This window comes from Typopeltis vanoorti, chromosome 3 (assembly GCF_054136105.1).
Source record: "Typopeltis vanoorti isolate ZY-2024b chromosome 3, IOZ_Tvanoo_1.0, whole genome shotgun sequence".
Lineage (NCBI taxonomy): Eukaryota > Metazoa > Arthropoda > Arachnida > Uropygi > Thelyphonidae > Typopeltis > Typopeltis vanoorti.
The window spans coordinates 121,711,692-121,730,872 of record NC_143551.1 but is presented as its reverse complement, the minus strand read 5'-3'; the positions used below and the strand labels follow the sequence as shown (position 1 = coordinate 121,730,872).

Sequence of the window (19,181 nt, the reverse complement as noted above, 5' to 3'; positions counted from 1 at the left end):
GCAGAAAGTGGAGAGAGAGAGAAAGACGATAGTTATCAGCTCACTTCGAGCAGTGTCCATGGAAATACCTGTTGAAAGACCAAGGTGAAGCAGTGCATATGTCAAACTAATGTTGATGTGAGTCAGTGATAGTGAGATCATCTGTGAGCCAAATTGCTTTCCTGTGGACATCAACAAAAATCTTTAGGGAAGTTTCTGGTGTACCACTCCAAACATGTAGACAGTGTTCTAAGAAGAGACAGATTTGAAATATATAGAATTAGTAGCTAGATGAGTCAAAAGTAGTGCCTTGTGCAGAAAAGAATGCCAAGCTTTTTAGAAGCTGAGAAATGGCAAGACTCCATTTTGGTAGCATTGGGGGTGACCAGGTATCCTTGTCCTATTGAAGGATGGTACCAATCCCAAATGAGTAGGATTAGTAGTAAGTGAGAATACTTCATTTATATACAAGAGAAAAGTGGTAGGTAATAAAACAGAACCTGAGGTGCTCCTACATTGGTGGTAAAACTCAGAGGAATCCATAACATGCACCTGTTGACCAGAGAGAAAACTGATTACTGAACTAAAGATGGTAGCAGATAGACTAAAGGAAGTCAATTTCCTTAGCTGATCTTGAAGCCAGATATCATCAAAAGCTCTAGAGATGTCAAGAATGATAGCATGTTTCTCCAATATACCTTTTATTATAATTTTAATTTAAAAAAAACAACTAACATTGTAAACAAATTATGTAAAGATGTTTAAACAAATTTAAATGTCTTTACAAGATTATATATATTTGGTTTTATCCTTTATCCAAGTGTAAGCAAACAAAGTTTGCACCTAAAGTACTTTCAGGCTACTCGTGGTAAAGGTGGTATAAATTCTCATCACCTTGCCTTAGTATCCCATAATGCAAAGCACATCTCCTTGCAAACATGTATAATGCTATGCATTAAAGGAAGGGGTCACAACCCAGACCAGTTTCGACATTTATTGAGGAATCATCAGTGGGAGCCAGACCTAGAGGTGGTGATACTTGGTGGAAGTAATGGAGAAGTCATATTTGCCTGTACAAGTTGCCAAAGGGTGTCACACCCTATTATTAAAAATCTCTGGATTAGAGGTTAGTTTATGGAAGTTTTTTCACTTGGCTATGCTACTAATTATATATTTAGTTTTATCCTTTATCCAAGTGTAAGCAAACAATGTTGAGACCTCAATAAAGGTTGAAACTGGTCTGGGTAGTGACCCTTCCCTTAATGTATGTCTGCAAGGAGATGTGCTTTGCATTATGGGATACTAAGGCAAGTGATGAGAACTTATACCACCTTTACCAGGAGTTGCCCCAGTCCTGAAACTTCGGCTGCAAACTTTGTTTGCTTACACTTGGATAAAGGCTAAAACCAAATATATAATTAGTAGCATAGCCAAGTGAAAAAACTTCCATAGTCTTTACAAGATCTTTAAATTTTTTCCTTCCAGTGAGTATTGAATAAGACAAGGTATCTTTGAAGAGGATTTTGCCCATTAGTAGAAGAGCCACAGAATGTTATGGTAGTTACAGTTATCAATAAGACGTATTTCCTTAGATTCCTACAGCCTCCCATTGATTTTTCAGAAGTTATGTTCTTCTCTCTCCTCTGTATCGTGCTTTGATTTAAAAGAAAAAAGGCACATGAAAAAGACCTATAGAATCATTTATTCTTCCTGGGAAGACTTCTATCAGGCTAGATTTCTATGTCATTTCCATGAAAAGATCTCAGTGTTTCTTAGACTGGTAGCTAATTATTTCTTTGCAGGTTGCAAGAATTGACCTAATTGGCAATGCTGCTCAGCACTATTGGAAAACGCTCGCTGGACAGTTTACTGTTTCAGACATTGTTGGAATTGGTTGCACTTTGTTGAATCTTTCACAGCATCATTGAAGTTTCTGTCCTTATGGTTTGCATCTCATCTCATCTCTCTCTCTCTCTCTCTCTCTGAAACAATGATGGAGCATGAACAGTGGCATAATCAACCATATACCGGTGACCCAAGAAGGGTGTTTTCACAATGTCTTGAATTTGTTCTCCTGATAGAAAAGTAGTCCATGCAGTTAGCCTAGTGGTTATGCGCTTTGCAACTATATACTTGGGAACCTAGGTTTGATTCGCGTCGTGAGGAGCTTAAAGGATCTTTCTCAGACATAGCCAAGTTAGCCGGTCTCAGGCATGGACAGCAGAGTTTTTTCTCCCCAGTTTATCCGGGGGTTTTCCTCCTCAAGCAGGCAAACCAGCCCAGTGAACACACACAGATTACAGTCATGAATAGTGCCCTTAGATGCAGCATAGGAGTGATGAACCGGCTGCATTAATTCGTCAGCCCCCCCCCCCCCCCCCCCCACACACACACACCTATTATGGGAGGGACTCAACCCATCCTAAGATGGATAAGAAGGATAGGGTAGAAGAGTGTGGTGATAAGGTCATGTTCAGCATGCTTCATCAACAGAAGAATTCCATTTGAGCAATTTATTTTTTAATGCTTCCTTCCCACCAGTTTTCCACCAGATTGTTAAATCACATCTACCTTTGATATTGAAGTCACCAAGAAGAATCAGCAAATTATAAGCAAGTAGTGAAGTACTGATTTTTATTTAAACTCATGCCTTCTTCAAATGAACCATATATCATGGAAAAGCAAACCTCAAAACTGCTAATTATGTTTGTTTTTTTAAAAAAAAAAAAAAAAATGGTAACAAAGAGATGCTTTGATGAAAGACCTAGTTCAAATCCTGTTTAGGATAGAAAGAACCTTTATAAAGGAGTTTTCATTTTTGGCTAACTGTGGAGCTAGCCAATTTCATATGATAGTGGCAGGTGTTATCCTTCCCAGAACAGGCAAACTGGCCAGAAGAGCACACTCAGTTAACAAGCATAAAACATTGACCTCATAACCTTAGTCGCTTCTGCAATAATTCCAAACAAAATAAAATAAAAAAATAATATATTATAACACAGAATTATAAGTTTACAGTTTTAGTACTTCCTGATTTAAACCCAATTGAGATAGCCTGATAAATTTCATTGAATTTCCCAAATTTCACTGAAATGTATGCCTGCAGACGAACAGGTAAGATGAATAAAAAGTGATCTAATAAAGTACTTATCACAGCAAAAAAATATATTTACTCCAAGATAAACTGGTTTTCATTTATGAATATTTTTCTTCTAAGCCACTTGTTAGTGAAAAATGTATGCAAACTGTAGATGATGAAATTTAGCATTACTAGTTGTGATTACTATGAATAAAAACAAGTATACAAAACTGGGAGATAACCACATTGCTTTATATCAAAGATTGTCCAAAAGAATTTCGGATAGCTGATGAAGCATGTTCTAAGTATTATCTGATATTTAGTAAAATGCTTATCTTTAAATTATTCAGTATATTAAAATTGTACTTTTCTAACCAGGTCTACCAGCAGAAGAATTCCTTACTATTAAAAGTACCCCTGTTGGTCCTGTAGCAGGAGGAATTATGGCATGTTTTGTAGTTCTGGCACTTGGAGTTTATTGTTATCGTAATCATGTTCGCAGAGGGACATCTGCACACTTTGTGTCATCTCCACCTGACACAATGGTTAGAATGTCTCAGTTAGATAATGAACCCGATGACATGGAACGACATGAAGAACCAATAAATGCAGGTGAGTCAAGCTGATATAACAAATTTGATAATGCTTGTGAAAACTACCTGTGTGTGTGTGTGTGTGTGTGTGTGTGTGTGGTGGGGGGGGGGGGGGGGGGGGGGAGAGCCTACATTGCTGTATGGATGGGTTAGTTGGTGTGATTAATGAGTGAAATGTTGCAGGAAAAGCAGATCATTGCTGTGTTTTAGAAACTCAACTGCAATGATAGCTTAAATTTAAATACTGCCTGATTTTAATTACCTATTGATTAGTGAAAAAAATGATTTTATTAACTAGTACCTAGCTAGACATGTCAACAGCACATACACAATGTGAATTAGTACAGTTGTTAGGCTAAGGATTGGATAACTTAGAAACCTTGCTTTAGAGAACCAACCTTTTTTTTTTTTTTTCCAAGACACTTCTTATCTGTTTAGCTGGTTTAGGGGCTCACACTAGACAGTAACATCATCTATTACCTGAAGACTATATCACAAATATAGTTTCTCCAGTTTTAGATCTGTTTATCTGTCCCTGAAGATGACAAGCAGTTAAGATTATGGTCCAAACTGTAATGCTTACTTGATTTAAATGTATAACTGTTTTTATTGAATTCATTCTACAAAAAGCTGATAATCTGTGGCACATTTAGTATCATCGATGAATTGGGTGTAAAGTAATTTAGAAACCCTACTCAAGAGATGAAATATGGGATTTTTTCAAGCCACTTCATTCCTCCCATTGATATTCACACCAGGCAATCAAAGTTATGTATTGCAAGCTTTTACAGATCGTGAAAATAAGTAAGAACATTGAAAAGATTGGGTGCATCCTGAATAGGGAACCTATGGAATAAGCAAAACTGATATGGTGGGAGGTCAAAAATGAATTTATATGGAATAAGAGAGAAAGACAAAACACTAAATGAGCAATACATAAGACAGTGTTCAAACCAGCTTTAATTTTGGGCCTGAGAATTTGGTTAGAAGTTAAGCAACTGATGAAAGACTTGAGACAGCAATCTGAGAATTTTTTTTTGAGAAAAATTAGTGAAAGAGCAAATAGGTGGTATTGTATTAAAATGAATTCACACCTGCATTAAAAATGAACATATTACATAGCAGCAACTTGATATTGTTGGCATTCAGGAGTCCATATTCACAGTTAATCTATGATGGCATGGTCATTTAAACAGAATGATTAAGGAAAGGTTAGCAAAACAGGTGTTTGATTCCAGGTTGACAAGGAAAAGACCAAGAGGAAGACCAAGATCTAGGTTGACTAATGTAGCTAGAAGTGTCCTAGAAGACCAAAATATAAAATCTGATAATATTGGAGTCATGACAGATCAGAGAGACTAGTTTGGAGGGAAAAAGTGTCAATAGAAAGTCAGTAATGTAAACTTTCATATATCTCATAGTATTCTGTACACTTCTTAAAGGTACATATCAAGCAATGAAAAGCTGCAAAGATGTTATTCATGCTTGTTATACAGAACTATCAAAATATCAGTTATTTACTAAAGTGAAAAAATAATAAGATTTACAAAATTGTTTGCCTACTTAGTTAAAATTAAGGTTCTAATGTCATTGGAACCTTTTAGGTTATTTCCTTAATTACAGAAAAGAAAATTGCTTATAAAGAATCATCGAAACAGCCGGTAAATGTGGTTATTGTAAGAATGATTAACATGAATAGACATTATCTGAAATTTTATCATTAAAAATGATATATAGAAGTTGCATATCAAAAGTTTTCGCAGGAAAACTTAAAACTTTTAATATGCTTTCTTCTTTTCCTTCACTACCTCTTTAACTTCCTGTGTCCACCATGAAGTTCTGATTTTTCTATCCTTGCAGACAACTTCACGACATGCCTCTCTAGCTGAATCAATCAATGTTTTCTTCAGGGCTTGCCACTGCATCTCCAAAGTTTGGTTTCTGTTCTCAAACTCTTTCATTTTTTCTTAAATAATGTTTGTGTATTTTAGTCTACAGTTCACATCTGAGAGCTGCTCAACTTTTATTGCTTTAAAACTTTCTTGCATGTTTTTCTTTTCAATATGAAATTCAATTTTATCCTGCTCAAGACTAAATAGTGATCACTTCCAATTTCAAATCCTCTGTGCACTCTGGTGTCCTGCACCAGGGAGAAAACATCACTATCAACAATAACATAGTCAATGAGACTTTTCTTATTCCTAGCCTCTTCTCTCCATGTGAATTTGTGCACATTTTTATGTTGGAACATTGTGTTAGTAATAACTAGTCCACCAGGACTAGTTATTACTAACACAATGTTCCTGGTGGGGGGCACCACCAGGACTTTAGGAAAACGTTAGCATCCTAGCTTCAGTTCTCATTTGCTATTATGTAGTACTTGTGTGCACATGTCTTTATGTTAAGTTCCCAAGAAGTTGACATTATTATTATTGTCATGGTTTTCTGCATGCCCATTGAGGATACATATCAAGAATTTGGTGGTGATGCTAAAATTTTTTCATTCCTCTTTTAATTAGAATTAAATTAATATTTTAATATAAAGGAAGAAACAATTAAACTTTGCGCCATTTGGTTGGAAGAGACCCAGGTTTGATTCTTGTTGCAACACGGTAAGATAACAAATCTTATACATGAGCGAACTAGCTAACTTACCTTGTCAACCTAACATGTATGAAAACTTAACAGCTGTCTTACTGATTTTAGAGTGCTCAATTTTTTCTGTAGTAACAAAACTTATTAAACAAGTCGCAGAATTAAATAATACCATATTGCAAATGTTTTGATCTGATTTTTGTTGTCATGAAATCTAAACATTTGATGCTTAGATTCTGTCAGTTCATTTCTTGAGATCATTAATATTTTAATATAAAGGAAGAAACAATTAAACTTTGCGCCATTTGGTTGGAAGAGAGCCAGGTTTGATTCTTGTTGCAACACGGTAAGATAACAAATCTTATACATGAGCGAACTAGCTAACTTACCTTGTCAACCTAACATGTATGAAAACTTAACAGCTGTCTTACTGATTTTAGAGTGCTCAATTTTTTCTGTAGTAACAAAACTTATTAAACAAGTCGCAGAATTAAATAATACCATATTGCAAATGTTTTGATCTGATTTTTGTTGTCATGAAATCTAAACATTTGATGCTTAGATTCTGTCAGTTCATTTCTTGAGATCAGAAATTTACTGATCTCATATTCCATCGTGAATATCTTTAGGAAGATAAAGGTAATATACTGTATGTTCTTCTGTAAAATATTTACATTTCAAAAGTGAATAATATCATATCAGAAAGTTTTGTATAACACTCCTATTTTACTCATTTAAGGAATAAAAAAAAAGGTGAAAAATTAAATTTATTTAAACTAAAAATTATTGCACTTATTTTAATATATATACTTCTATGCATCACTGTTAATATTAATGTTTGGTAGTATGTTGTCTCCTTACCACTCCAATTCCTTTAACTCAGTCAATAATAATTATGTTTAAAAATATGATTTTCAAATAAATTTTCAGATTATACCTGGGAGATTCAAATCCTATCTAGGATGCAAAGAACCTCTGTAAGAGTTTCAGCTGAATGCAAATTATCTATGCTCATATGGAAGTGGCAGGATTTTTCATTCTGCAGACAGGTAAACTGGCTCAGATGAACACATGCTTTAACAGCCAAGATAACACTGATCTCATATTCTTAGTTGCTTCAGTCATAATTCCAAACAGGCAACTTGACCACTCTTATAGTTAAATACCCTGATAACCAACTGAGCCACAATATCAGACTTATACAGCTAGCTATGTTAAGGAACCAATTTTGATATATATGTTTAACAATCACAACACATGGGATGACATTCTCTGTATTTTGCATCTTTTTTGATATTTAAAAATTGAAAAAACTTTCATTTTCATTGCTAGCCTAGTTTGCCAACTAGATAGCATTTCTGCTCTCCACCCAATAGGCTGTAGATTAAAATCTCATATTTCTTTTATTTTAATTATTCAGATATTAAAAATTTTGTCATAACTGACTCTAGCACAGTCAGTTATGACAAAATGGTATATTGAAAAGACTGGTTCAAATCCTTTCTAGAATCTAAGGAACATTTAATGTTCTTTTTATGTGAAAGTAAGTTAGCCAGTCTCTTACAAAAGTGACATATTTAGAAACTTAGGTTTTCATTATGTAAGACAGACAAACTACACATACTGGCCACTGAATTAGAAACCTTTATGCAGATGTGCATAAACATTGCTTATGCAGCAATATGCAAAACTACTTGGTCACTTGTATCACCACATGCTCTAGTCAGCTATTTAAGAATGCTGCTGGTCAGTAATTATCAATAGTGTTGATCACAATGGGAAAAATGAAGGATCTTTTGGAGTTCAATAAAGGGCTTATTGTAGGAGTCTGTCTGGCTGGAGCCACAATTTTTTGAAATCAGCAGAGCTGACTGGTTTCTCAAAAGGTAAGATATCCTAGGTGTTTAATCAGTGGGAAAAATAATCCATATTGCTTGAAAAAGCAATATAGATTATTGGTTTACTTTCTTATTTTCAGTCTGTCAGGAACAAGATTGCTGTTGTCTGAGAAGGCTTGTATGGATAAACAGAACTTCCTATGTGCAGCAACTGACCAAAGCATTTAATGAGGACTGTTCCTGACCCATATCTCACTAAACTATGCACAGGGAATTGAAGAAGACTGGTATGGGCAGTTGCATACTTATATAGAAACCACTAATTTCTGTGAAGTAAATAAAAGCTTCTAATTCAGTGGCCAATGCTAGAGAATATAAGCATCGCCAGATATAGCAAGACTACATAAATATTGAATTACCTGCTACAACATTACATCAGTTTTCTGTTTAAGCCAAAGTTCCTTGTTTATAACAAACCACTGAGCCTAATACATAAGGAAAGGTGAGAACTTTAATTCTCATTCCACTCTGGTTATCCAGTAGATCATGTGTTGCTGCTCTTTAGTCAAAAAGTTGACTTCAAATCCTGTAAATATAATATTTGTGGAATGTCTATTTATTTTTCATTATTCATCTTTAGTGAAAGATGGATTTCATTATCCAGTGAAAGACCATCATCCTGCTTATTGAAGGCTTGAAAAAAGTATTAGTTTTTGTTAGAGAGGAAAGTTTCCTGGTACAAAAATAAATTAATAAAATATATATAAAAAAAATCTAAACACTTACACTAACTACTGTACTGTACTGTAGATTTACTGCCTTTCATGCTGGGGTGAGAGCTGCATTATTTCATCATCAAATTCCTGATATGTACCTGGGGGGATATTATGATAGTAAGATATGAAAGAGTTCCATCATTACTAACTTCCAATTGACAATTGTTTCCCAGATTAATCTGTTATCTGTCAAGAATCCAATATTATCATCTTATATTCCTGTCCAATATTTCTATAGCACTTTATACTGTATCAATCCACCATAATCTTGGTCTTTTTTCCTCCCAGTCTGTTTAAGAGAACATATCACCTGAGATTAGCTGTGCTCACACATTCTTGAATGCTAACAATGGCAAGCTCTTTCCTAATATCCTTATTTTTAGCATGATACTGCAATTGATGCAATCTCTTACTCTTTCTCAGAACTCTCATATCTTTGGTTTCCAGTCTTTGATTTTAAGTGTTTTTATTTCTAACCCAGCTCTCCGATTTATATGTTAAAATTGGTTTGTACATGGTCTTATATACAGCTCGTTTAGGTTCTGACTAATTTCCCTTTTATTCCACATAAGTTTAGTAAGTTCACTTTCTACCATATCAGCTTTGCTAATTCTGTTGTCTATTTCTAAATTTAATCTGCCATCTTCACTAAAATTAGTGAAGATAGCAGATAAATGTTTTACTTATTCTATAGATTTCTATTCAAAATGCAGTTGATGTTTTCAGTGTTCCTGTCTGTTTTCATTATTTTCGAAAATTTTGTCTTTTTATTACTGATTTTCATACCAAATTTATTACAGCAGTTATTCACTATAGTCAGGGAATCCTGAAGACTTGTACTGGATTTATTTTGGAGTATAATATCATCTAAAGAGCCAAGATTAACATCTCCAATTTTGAAATCAGGTTTAATGCCACTTCATAATTTGATAACGTGGTGATAATGTTCACCCTTGTCTCACACATTTTTAACATCAAACCATCTTCCTGTTTGTATCTCCTTCAATTATAACTGCTGACATATCTCAAATACAGACTATGCATTGCTCTATACAGTATCCCATTTACACCATATGAGTGCAGCGCTTTGAACAACTTTTCTGTTGGCACCTTGTCATATTATTACTTTTTAATTAATGACAAAAAAAGTAAAAATGCTTCATTAAAATCAATGACCAGTTTCATACAGCCCTATTATATGCTTCTTCAGATTGAGACAAAAAACATATATATAAAGAGGTAATTTATAAAGTGATTTCTAAACTACAAACTTTTATTTTTTAATTCATCATATGAGATATGTTGAATGTAGGAGTGAGAAATCATGCACGTGTTTTATTGTTACACCAGACCTTATCTAAAAATTGACCTCGTTCATTAATGTATAGATCTTTTATGTATGCTGCCCAGAGTCGATGTAAGATTTGGCCTTGGTGTTTATTACAGGGTTCGACATCACATCATCTTGCTGACTTTCTTAAATTTACATACATAATTACTGAATTCTATATATTGAATATTTATGAGTTGACTTAATTTCATTGGGGCATGAAAAGCTAGTAGATTTATATGCTCGTTTCTTCTCCACATCTCGAGCATGTTCTTTTTTTATGCATTTCTTCAGATTGCTCTGTCTGTCCAATGTAACAAATGCTGCAATTACAATAGATTTTGTATATTTCTGGTCTCTTCATAGGTTGTTGAGGTTTTGACAATAACATCATGTAGACTTTTGTAGAGGTCAAAAAATATTCTAAAGTAATGGAGGTTTATTTTCTTGATCATATGAATTAGTAAAATAATATTTGGTTTACAGATCAAGTATTGATAAAATTTATTAACTCTACCAACTAGTTTTGCCACACTTTAACTGTTGGCATCTTCAGGGCACTGACATATAGGCTTAAAACAATCTCACAATTATGAGTAACTGTAAAACTGACAAGAATAATTACAAATAAAATAGCATCGAACGTGAGTGAAACACATATTGCGTGTACAAGGTTAGCTAGCTGTTGCTAAGGAACTTCCTGTAGTTTGTGTTGAAGTTCATTTCTTGTATTTTTAGAGATCTAATTAGGGTTTTCCATATCTCTGGGAGTATAAAACCTTGATTTCTGTTAAGGTTAACAGTTGAACGAGCGACTGTGGCTGCTGCTTTGAAAATTCTTGAATGGTAGTTTTCCTCTATGTAAGGGGAACAGCTAGCTAACCTTGTACACGCAATACGTGTTTCACTCACGTTCAATGCTATTTTATTTGTAATTATTCTTGTCAGTTTTACAGTTACTCATAATTGTGAGATTGTTTTAAGCCTATATGTCAGTGTCCTGAAGATGCTAACAGTTAAAGTGTGGCAAAACTAGTTGGTAGAGTTAATAAATTTTATCAATACTTGATCTGTAAACCAAATATTATTTTACTAATAATTCTAAAGTTTCGTTGTTGTCGGATTTTTGTTATTTTGTGTAACATTTCTGATATAAGGTAAGGAAATTGCACCTCTGTTGTCATCAGGTTGTTGTCTTGGAGTATGTGATAATATATAATTTATTTAAGATGTTAATTGTTCTGATGTTGTAAGCATATTTTTTGAAGAATCTCTTTAATATAAGATATTTCTTCTTTCTTTTTATCATTGATATTATAACAGCTCTCTGTTTATGGGTGGTAGTGCCCTGTTTTTATGCTGGGCAGTGGTGGCAACTGGCATGCAGATACTATTCCAGTATTGATGTGTGTGTGTGTTTTTTTTTTTCCTATATACTTCAAAAGTATGATTACTATGATTTTCAGTTGATGAGAACATCCAAGAAGGAAATGGATCTATCTTTTTCTACTTCTGATGTAAATAATGGATTTTGTGATTTAAACTGTTAAGGAAGTCACTGAAGTTATGGAGAATTTCTTCTGAGCTTAGTCAAATGATGAAAACATTGTCCACATATCTTGCCCATAATCTTGGTCTGGTATGGTATTTTTCAATAACTGGTTGTTCAGACCTTTCGTATAGGTTAGCTAGGTGTAGAGAAATTGCTACTTCCATGGTAAGTGTTCAAAATAGCAGTCCTGGAATTTGAAGAAAATGTTTGAAAAGTTTAACAGTATCAGGTAGGAAAATGTTTTCTAAGATTAAGATTGTTTCTTCTCTTGGTAAATAAGCTTTTTATGTTCAAAGTACCCAGGATGTCTTTGGGAATAAGTTTTGTGTCTTTTTTTTTTGTTGTTTATAAAATCCTTAGAGTTTTTTCTACAAGATGATGTTTTTCCCAGATATGGTGCTGGTAGACTAGAGAGATATATCTGGCTTCCACTGTAGGTCTAAGTTGAATGTTTATATTATCATCATTTGTATAATCATTTGAATCCAAAATTACGGCTGCATTGCTTTGTCAGCTTTTAATATTAGGGTGTTTTTATTTTTTTTCTAGGATCTTTTAAAGCATTATATTCAGCATTTGAGATATTTCTAAGTGGCAGACTAGACTTAGACTGAATTAGAATTGCTGCTGTTCTTATATGGATGATTAATCTTTAGGAATTTGATATAGGATCAAATTCCTTCTTGGATGTTCTTTTCTCAGTTGAAGATCATAGTAATATCACTTTTGAAATATACAGGGGGAAAAAAATTAATACTGGTCAGTATCTACATGTGAGACACAAAATAGTCTTTCTTGTGAGAAAACCTTTGATTGCATTAAGTTCACATGGTTGTCTATCTAATACTGGAGAGAGAGAGAAAAAACAGGATTAATGTTTTAAAACATGGAAGATTCTGAAGCTTGTATCATTTGCTACAGGGTTTCTCAAATGAATACTGTCAGCCAGAGTTGTGCATGATTTGTAAGTGAGAGGAGATCATTAATGCATAGGAGGGATAGCAGGACGAACATGCATAACCCTGAATAAAAAGAACCTACCATGACATGCATTTAACAGCATGAGAAGAAATTGGCAATCCAGTTCAAAGGAAGTAGGCCATAAGATAATAGCTAGATAAGTAGACATCCACACCAGATTTGATCATGTCTTGAGGGCCTGTGAGGGCATCTCCACACCTTTCTATGACTTATGTTTGAATGTTAGGAAGGTTGGCTAGAAAATCTGCTATGGAGAAACAGTAGTAGAATCCATATTGATGATCACTAATTGATTGGTCTCCAGGTACTGAAGAAATTTAGGATGTTAATGACTCTCTCTCTCCATTAATTTTAAAGGATTTGGAGATAAATGGGTTGATAGTTTGATTAATAAGATTTTTTTAAGGTGGTATAGGCTTAATTAACCATGCTGCCAAGTAAACCAGATAAATTAGTATAACAGCTTGTACATTAATATGGGATGTGTGTTAATTCTGGTGCACAGTCTGGTTGGTGAGGTGTGTGTGTGTGGGGGGGTGCTATCTAGACTAGAAAGCATTTAAGTGTCTTCTTATGACAAAAGATAAGAGAAAGTATGCAGTAAGGTTCGTAATATAGTGGAAAGTGTGTGCTTTGGTCATCCATACAGGAGTTGTATCAAGATTGCTGCCAAAAAGTTAGCCTTTTTATTTTTTACTAGGGGGCTCTTCCCCCTGATGCCTATGGTGCCCCCCCCCCAAGTTCTGGCCTGGTAGGCCGGTTCTCCTTGAATTTTGAGAACTTGAAAGGGTCCCCCCCCCCCCCCGATGCCTACATCGCCCCCCCCCCCCCCCCCCCCCGAGTTCCGGACTCTTAGACCAGTTCTTCTTGAATTCTGATCTAATTCAATTCTGATGACTCGAATTTTGAAGACTCGGAAGCCCCCCCCCCCTCCCCCAGAGTTCCGGACTGGTAGGCCAATTCTCCTTGAATTCTGGTGACTCGAATATTGAAGACTCGAAAGGGGGTACATCCCCCGAGTTGTGGACTGGTAGGCCATTTCTCCTTGGATTTTGAAGACTCGACACTCAGGGTAGCCCCCGAGTTTCAAAACGTTTTAAAATAACTTGACACAAAAGCATTACAAAAAACTTATCATTTTATATTATAGAGTAGATTATGGGTGTTATCATAATACCATTAGAATGTGAGAAGTAGAATCATAGATGGGCAGAAATTTCCTGGTAGCCTTGACTAGTATAACTTTCAAAGTGTGATTTAAATCTTTTTTTTAAAATACACATTTCTTACTGAAGTCCATAACAAATATAAATTTGAGGGGTTTGATTTGAACCACTTGAGATCTACTGATTATCTTTGAATGCTTAGTCAACATTTGAAGAACTGCAGCTTGGATTTTGGATTGCAGATTGAAAGCCCTCATTCCAGCAAGGATTAATATTCAATATTTGATTGAAGCTAGTGTTTGAAGGGAGGGCAGAAACAGTAATCAGAACATAGTAGGAGAGAAGTAGAAATCTTGGATTATTTTGCAGTGCCAGAGAATACAAAACAGAAGAAAATGGCCGTGTAAAGTATGCTGTAAAAAACGAAATGTAGAGAAAGTTATTGTCTGAGTTATCATGAGGAGAGCTGTGATCTATGGAAGTAGAGGTTGTTAAGAAAAGGTCAAGGGCTGAGAGGATGATGGTAAGCATTATCTGGTATTATTGGGCAGATGGACAGTCTGCATTGGATATTATTACCAGCATGAAATTTAATTGGCCATGTGAATAACATTTCCATTCTTGAATCTATAATCTATTTGTATCATATTGAAATCGTCATAGAAAATGACTTCACATTTTGGGTAATTTGGATGCAAAAATTCATGCTTTAGAGATAGAGAAGTCAGAGTAGTTATCAGAATTTGCCAAGTGATAAAGACAGCATATAAAAAACAGTCAAGTGTGGTAAGGAAATTTTAAGACAAAGCAGATTGTAAAAGGGGATTCTAGGTTTGACATTCTGTGGAATCCAGATCTGACAAGCATACAAAGTAGTCTTCCTTTCACTGAAGTAGTGTATTGAAAGAGGACACCAAATTTTTTTGGGAATTTTTAATATTGTTTTCACTTGAAATGCAACAATAATTATTTCCATCAAAATACCAAACTAATTGGCTGAGTGGATAGTAAATACCCCTCCATCCTGTAAGTTGAGATAACTTCCACTACTGCATGAGTGTTTGTGAATATCTTTAGGTGGTAGGTGAATTTTTACTCTATGTGAGAATACTACTTATTGGAAGCCTGAAAAAGTTTGGAAAAAGACAACATTTGTTTGTTTTTTTTCCTAAATAAGAGCTTTCAGATTATTTAATTCTTCACCCTTAATTGTTTGTTTTTAATGAGATGGGCTTTCATTAAAAATATGTTCCCTTTTTCCTCCACTAGTTTTCCACTCTCTCTTAAGAGTTCTCTAAAGATTAGCACTCTTAGCTAAGTTTGGTGATTACAGTTCCATTCCTTCAATTTGTTTATATAGTTTATCTTTCCACATGAAGTAACCAGATGTGATCATGAATTTAAATAAGTCCATTATGTTAGATGGAAATCCTTAGACTAAAAATTCTATTATCTCATTATGAGGAATATTCATGAAGAGAAAAATAAGACATAAAGCTGTCATTTGAAGATACAATGATGAGTTTTGACATTGTCTCATGTCAAAACTCCTAAATTCACCAAACCTTCTCTAAAGAAAAAACTTTCACCAATGATGCTGCCTTATTATGGATAAATTGGGAGACTGCTCTATTTCTGAACATCAAGACCATATATATAACTAATCAGACTTTATAAATTTGGCCTTGCACAGTATGGAATTTACACTAAGAGATCTAATAGGATAATACCAAACTTTTACATAGATCTATGTATTAAATATCAAAATTTATTCAAGGAAAGTATTGAAGCCCTTCTTTATTGACCAAACTTTAATTGTAGTGTGTGTGTGTGTGTTCTCTCTATATGAATTTGTGCACATCTTTTTGTTGTGCACAAATGGTGATAACTAGTCTGCGTTCTGAACAGAAATCTAAGAAATACTTACTATTATTATTACCTTTGCTCTTTTCTCTAAATTTTCCAAACACATTTCTTTGTCTAGTAATAATTTCCTACTCTACTATTTAGGTCTCTAACAAGGACTAACTTTGTCATCTGCATTCTAATCATTCCAAATTTCTCTGCTTCTTCTCTTATAATAGATATAAATTAGAATAAATATAAAAAGTCTCATTATTCAATTCCCGCATTGCAATGTTTGCTTTCGCTCTTGTTACTCATTTTTAATTGCCTGCTGTTGAAGAAATTATCTTCATGTTTAGTGTTCAACACTAAATATGAAGATAATGCGGTTGGTGTAGATGATGAAGGTAGTGGTAATTGGTGGAGACAGAGAGTTGTAAAGTAGGTGCCCCTTCCTCAATGAGTCTTTGGACTCTCTGGAGGTGTTACGCGATAATAATAATTTTTCTCCTTCCTTTCCTGATACATTGATGTAGCATCTTGTGGTTGTTATTTAGAGGAATCTCACCTGTTAACACCAGTTATATCAATGTGGTACTTCTCTAATTCTTCTGCCAGTTCCACTTATTTTCCATCATTGCTGCTTCTCAGGTTGATGGTGCCTGTCTTGAATTATTTTGATGTTGAGCATGAGCTTGTTCCAGTAATCAGATTTTCCAAGTTTTCTGGCAAAAATTGCAGGAGCCTTGTTTATCTGGTGATGGCCCAGGGGTGACATGGACATTTCATTTGTACTGCTATTGTCTCTTGGTTTAAGCCAGTGCAGAATACATTTTGGTTGTCTAAACCCCGAAGTTTCCAGCTGACATCATTCTTTCGGCATTTAGGCCAATATCTATGAGGTATTTCCGAAAAGTACGGCAACACATTTTTCTTCTTAATAATAGTGAAAGAGAATGAGATGAGACATTGTGGACAGATAAACTTTAATAACATTCAAAAAGACTGCCATTGTAGTGTAGCACTACTGTCACCTTACAGCTAATTCCAGTTGCATGATGGTGGCTACCATGTGAGTGTAGTCCAAAACAGGTGTCTGTGAAGTTATTTGTTTTTGCAAGCAAAAGGACTTCAAGTGACATTCATCATGAACTGGTTGCTGTGTATGGGAAAAATTGAGGTCAAAGGTGTGTTTTTGGTGCATGAATTTAAAGCGGGCTGTGGTGACATTGGGTGGGCAGGCCAACATCACATAAGAAGACAACATTTTGCACATTAAGGGCATTGTTCTTGAAGACTGGTGAGTGAAACTGCCTGAAAGTGCACAAGTGGTGAATTGAGTAATTCCACTGTTTACAAAATTGTTCACATTGTCCTTTAGCTTTTGAAAGGTGTGCTCCCACTGGGTGCCCCAACAATTGTTGGAGGAACACAAGGCAATACACGTGGGGATGTGTCTAGAGAATCTGTTGCAGTACAGTGACAAAGGCAGGGATCTTCTTGCTTGCCTAGACACAGGAGATGAAGTGTAGGTTCATAACTTGACTCCAAAGAGCAAACAAGACTCCATGACTTGGAAACATTCAAGATCTCCTGTGCACAAAAAATTCAAAACTGTTCCCATTGTCCAAAAAGTCATGGCCACAATGTTCTGCAATTGCAAAGGCATTCTGTTGGTGGACTTCTTGCCAAAGGAAGGATCAATCGATACGGAACTTTATCGTGCAACTTTGTACAAACCGAAAGCCAACATTCAACACAAAGAACCAGGACTCCTGACAAGGAGTGCGATTTTGGTTCATGACTAAGCACTGCCAGCACCCCCCCCCCCCTTCAGTCCAGACTTAACACCTTCAGAGTTCCATTTGTTTGCCTCCCCCTCAAGAAACACCTTTCCAGAAGGCATGTGACTATGGATGAACTTCCTCATCAGGTGGTGCAATATTAGTTACTGGGTGTGGGAACGGACTTCTTCAGTACTGGTATTGATAAAGTGATCTGTTGTTGGGAGAAGTGCATCTATAAATTTGGAGATTTGTGGAGAAGGTACTTATTTCTTGGTGTATAATTTCAACTTCCTATTATTAAATATCCCCAAGAAAAAAAAACGCATGTTATCTTACTTTTTGGGAATCTCCTCATACAAATAATGTGTTCCATAATTAGTAGATGTAATGATCTGACATCAGGCTGGCTCCAGTCAGTTCTCTGTGTTTCTTAAAAAAAAAAAAAAAAAAAAAACTATGGAATCCCCTCAGCAGTTATGTAGAAAACAATTGAAAATACTTACGATCAAATTATATTTTTGATTAATTTTATTATAATATATAATAAACTGCTAAAAATTTTTAAAAAATCCATAAAAGGTTGTTGTTTTTTCTTTTAGTGGGACATTCCAACATGATGCTACCCACCTTTGAAAACATTTCTGTTTCCCCATATCGAGTGAATACAGCATATCGTAGGCCACCAGGAGGAGACAGTGATCATGGATATAGTACTATGACTCCACATGATGACTCTGAGCACATGCCATATATTGAACCTTTGTTAATAGGCAAAGATCGCCACCGTATCCCTACCTCTCAACAGTCAGTGAGTAGTTGTAGCAGAGCTTCATCACCTGTACCTCATCCTCATCCACACAGTGTAACACCACCCATTACTTATCTTACCCAGGGTACAACACCATATCCAAGTGCAGCATTGATAAGTGGAATTCCACCATGGGGACTAACTTCACATAGAGATCTATCACAGACTGTTGTGCCTGAGCTTCCGCGACACATTTTAGCTCCTGTTCAAGTCCATATGGTGGACACTCACTGATACCTGCATTTTCGTGTATATAGTCTGTACAGTATATAAAGTGTATTAATAGAGTTCATAAATGCACCTGTTAGGCTGCACTTAGTATGCACTGTTATTTATTTATTTACATATTGTAGAAACAAATTTGTCTTGATTTGTAAACTTAAAATCATTTTTTAGGATGGTAGACAGTAGATTTATATGTTTGGAAATGAACAGAGAACAGTTTGAAACCAAATATTTTGTATTACTCTTTGACAATTGATGCCGTTAATCAGTAGCATGTAATATAGATCTGGGATAGTATGTGTTATATTACCTTGGTTTCTAATTCTCATGTTTTTTCTATCACGGTTTTTCACGATGACTCCTAATAAGTAAACAGAAGTGAAAGTGCAATTTTGCTGTTGTTACTGTCATTGAGCTTTATTTGTCCATAATAGGTGTATATATATATATATATAAAAAAAAAAATAAAATAAAAAAAAAACCCTTCAAAACACTAACATTAGGCATTTATTAAGTCTGTGGGCTTCAACTCAACATTACATCACTGGGTGTGTGGGTGGGATGCTAATAAGTTGTTTAATTTTCTAGTGTTATCAATTGTTTTAATTTTAAATACCAAATACTTTT

The 19,181-nt window shown here is 34.9% G+C and overlaps 1 protein-coding gene across 1 annotated transcript in view; it reads left to right on the top strand.

Moving 5' to 3' along the window:
• The window catches only part of LOC150108527 (VWFA and cache domain-containing protein 1-like), a 420,515-nt gene extending 401,676 nt beyond the window's left edge, over positions 1-18,839 (top strand). The window contains exons 27-28 of the mRNA XM_090415949.1: positions 3,437-3,670; positions 18,121-18,839. Of these exons, the coding sequence (XP_090272075.1) occupies positions 3,437-3,670; positions 18,121-18,563 (677 nt within the window). The 3' untranslated portion in view covers positions 18,564-18,839. The remainder of the gene's footprint in view (positions 1-3,436; positions 3,671-18,120) is intronic.
• The last annotated feature ends 342 nt before the right edge of the window (positions 18,840-19,181 follow it).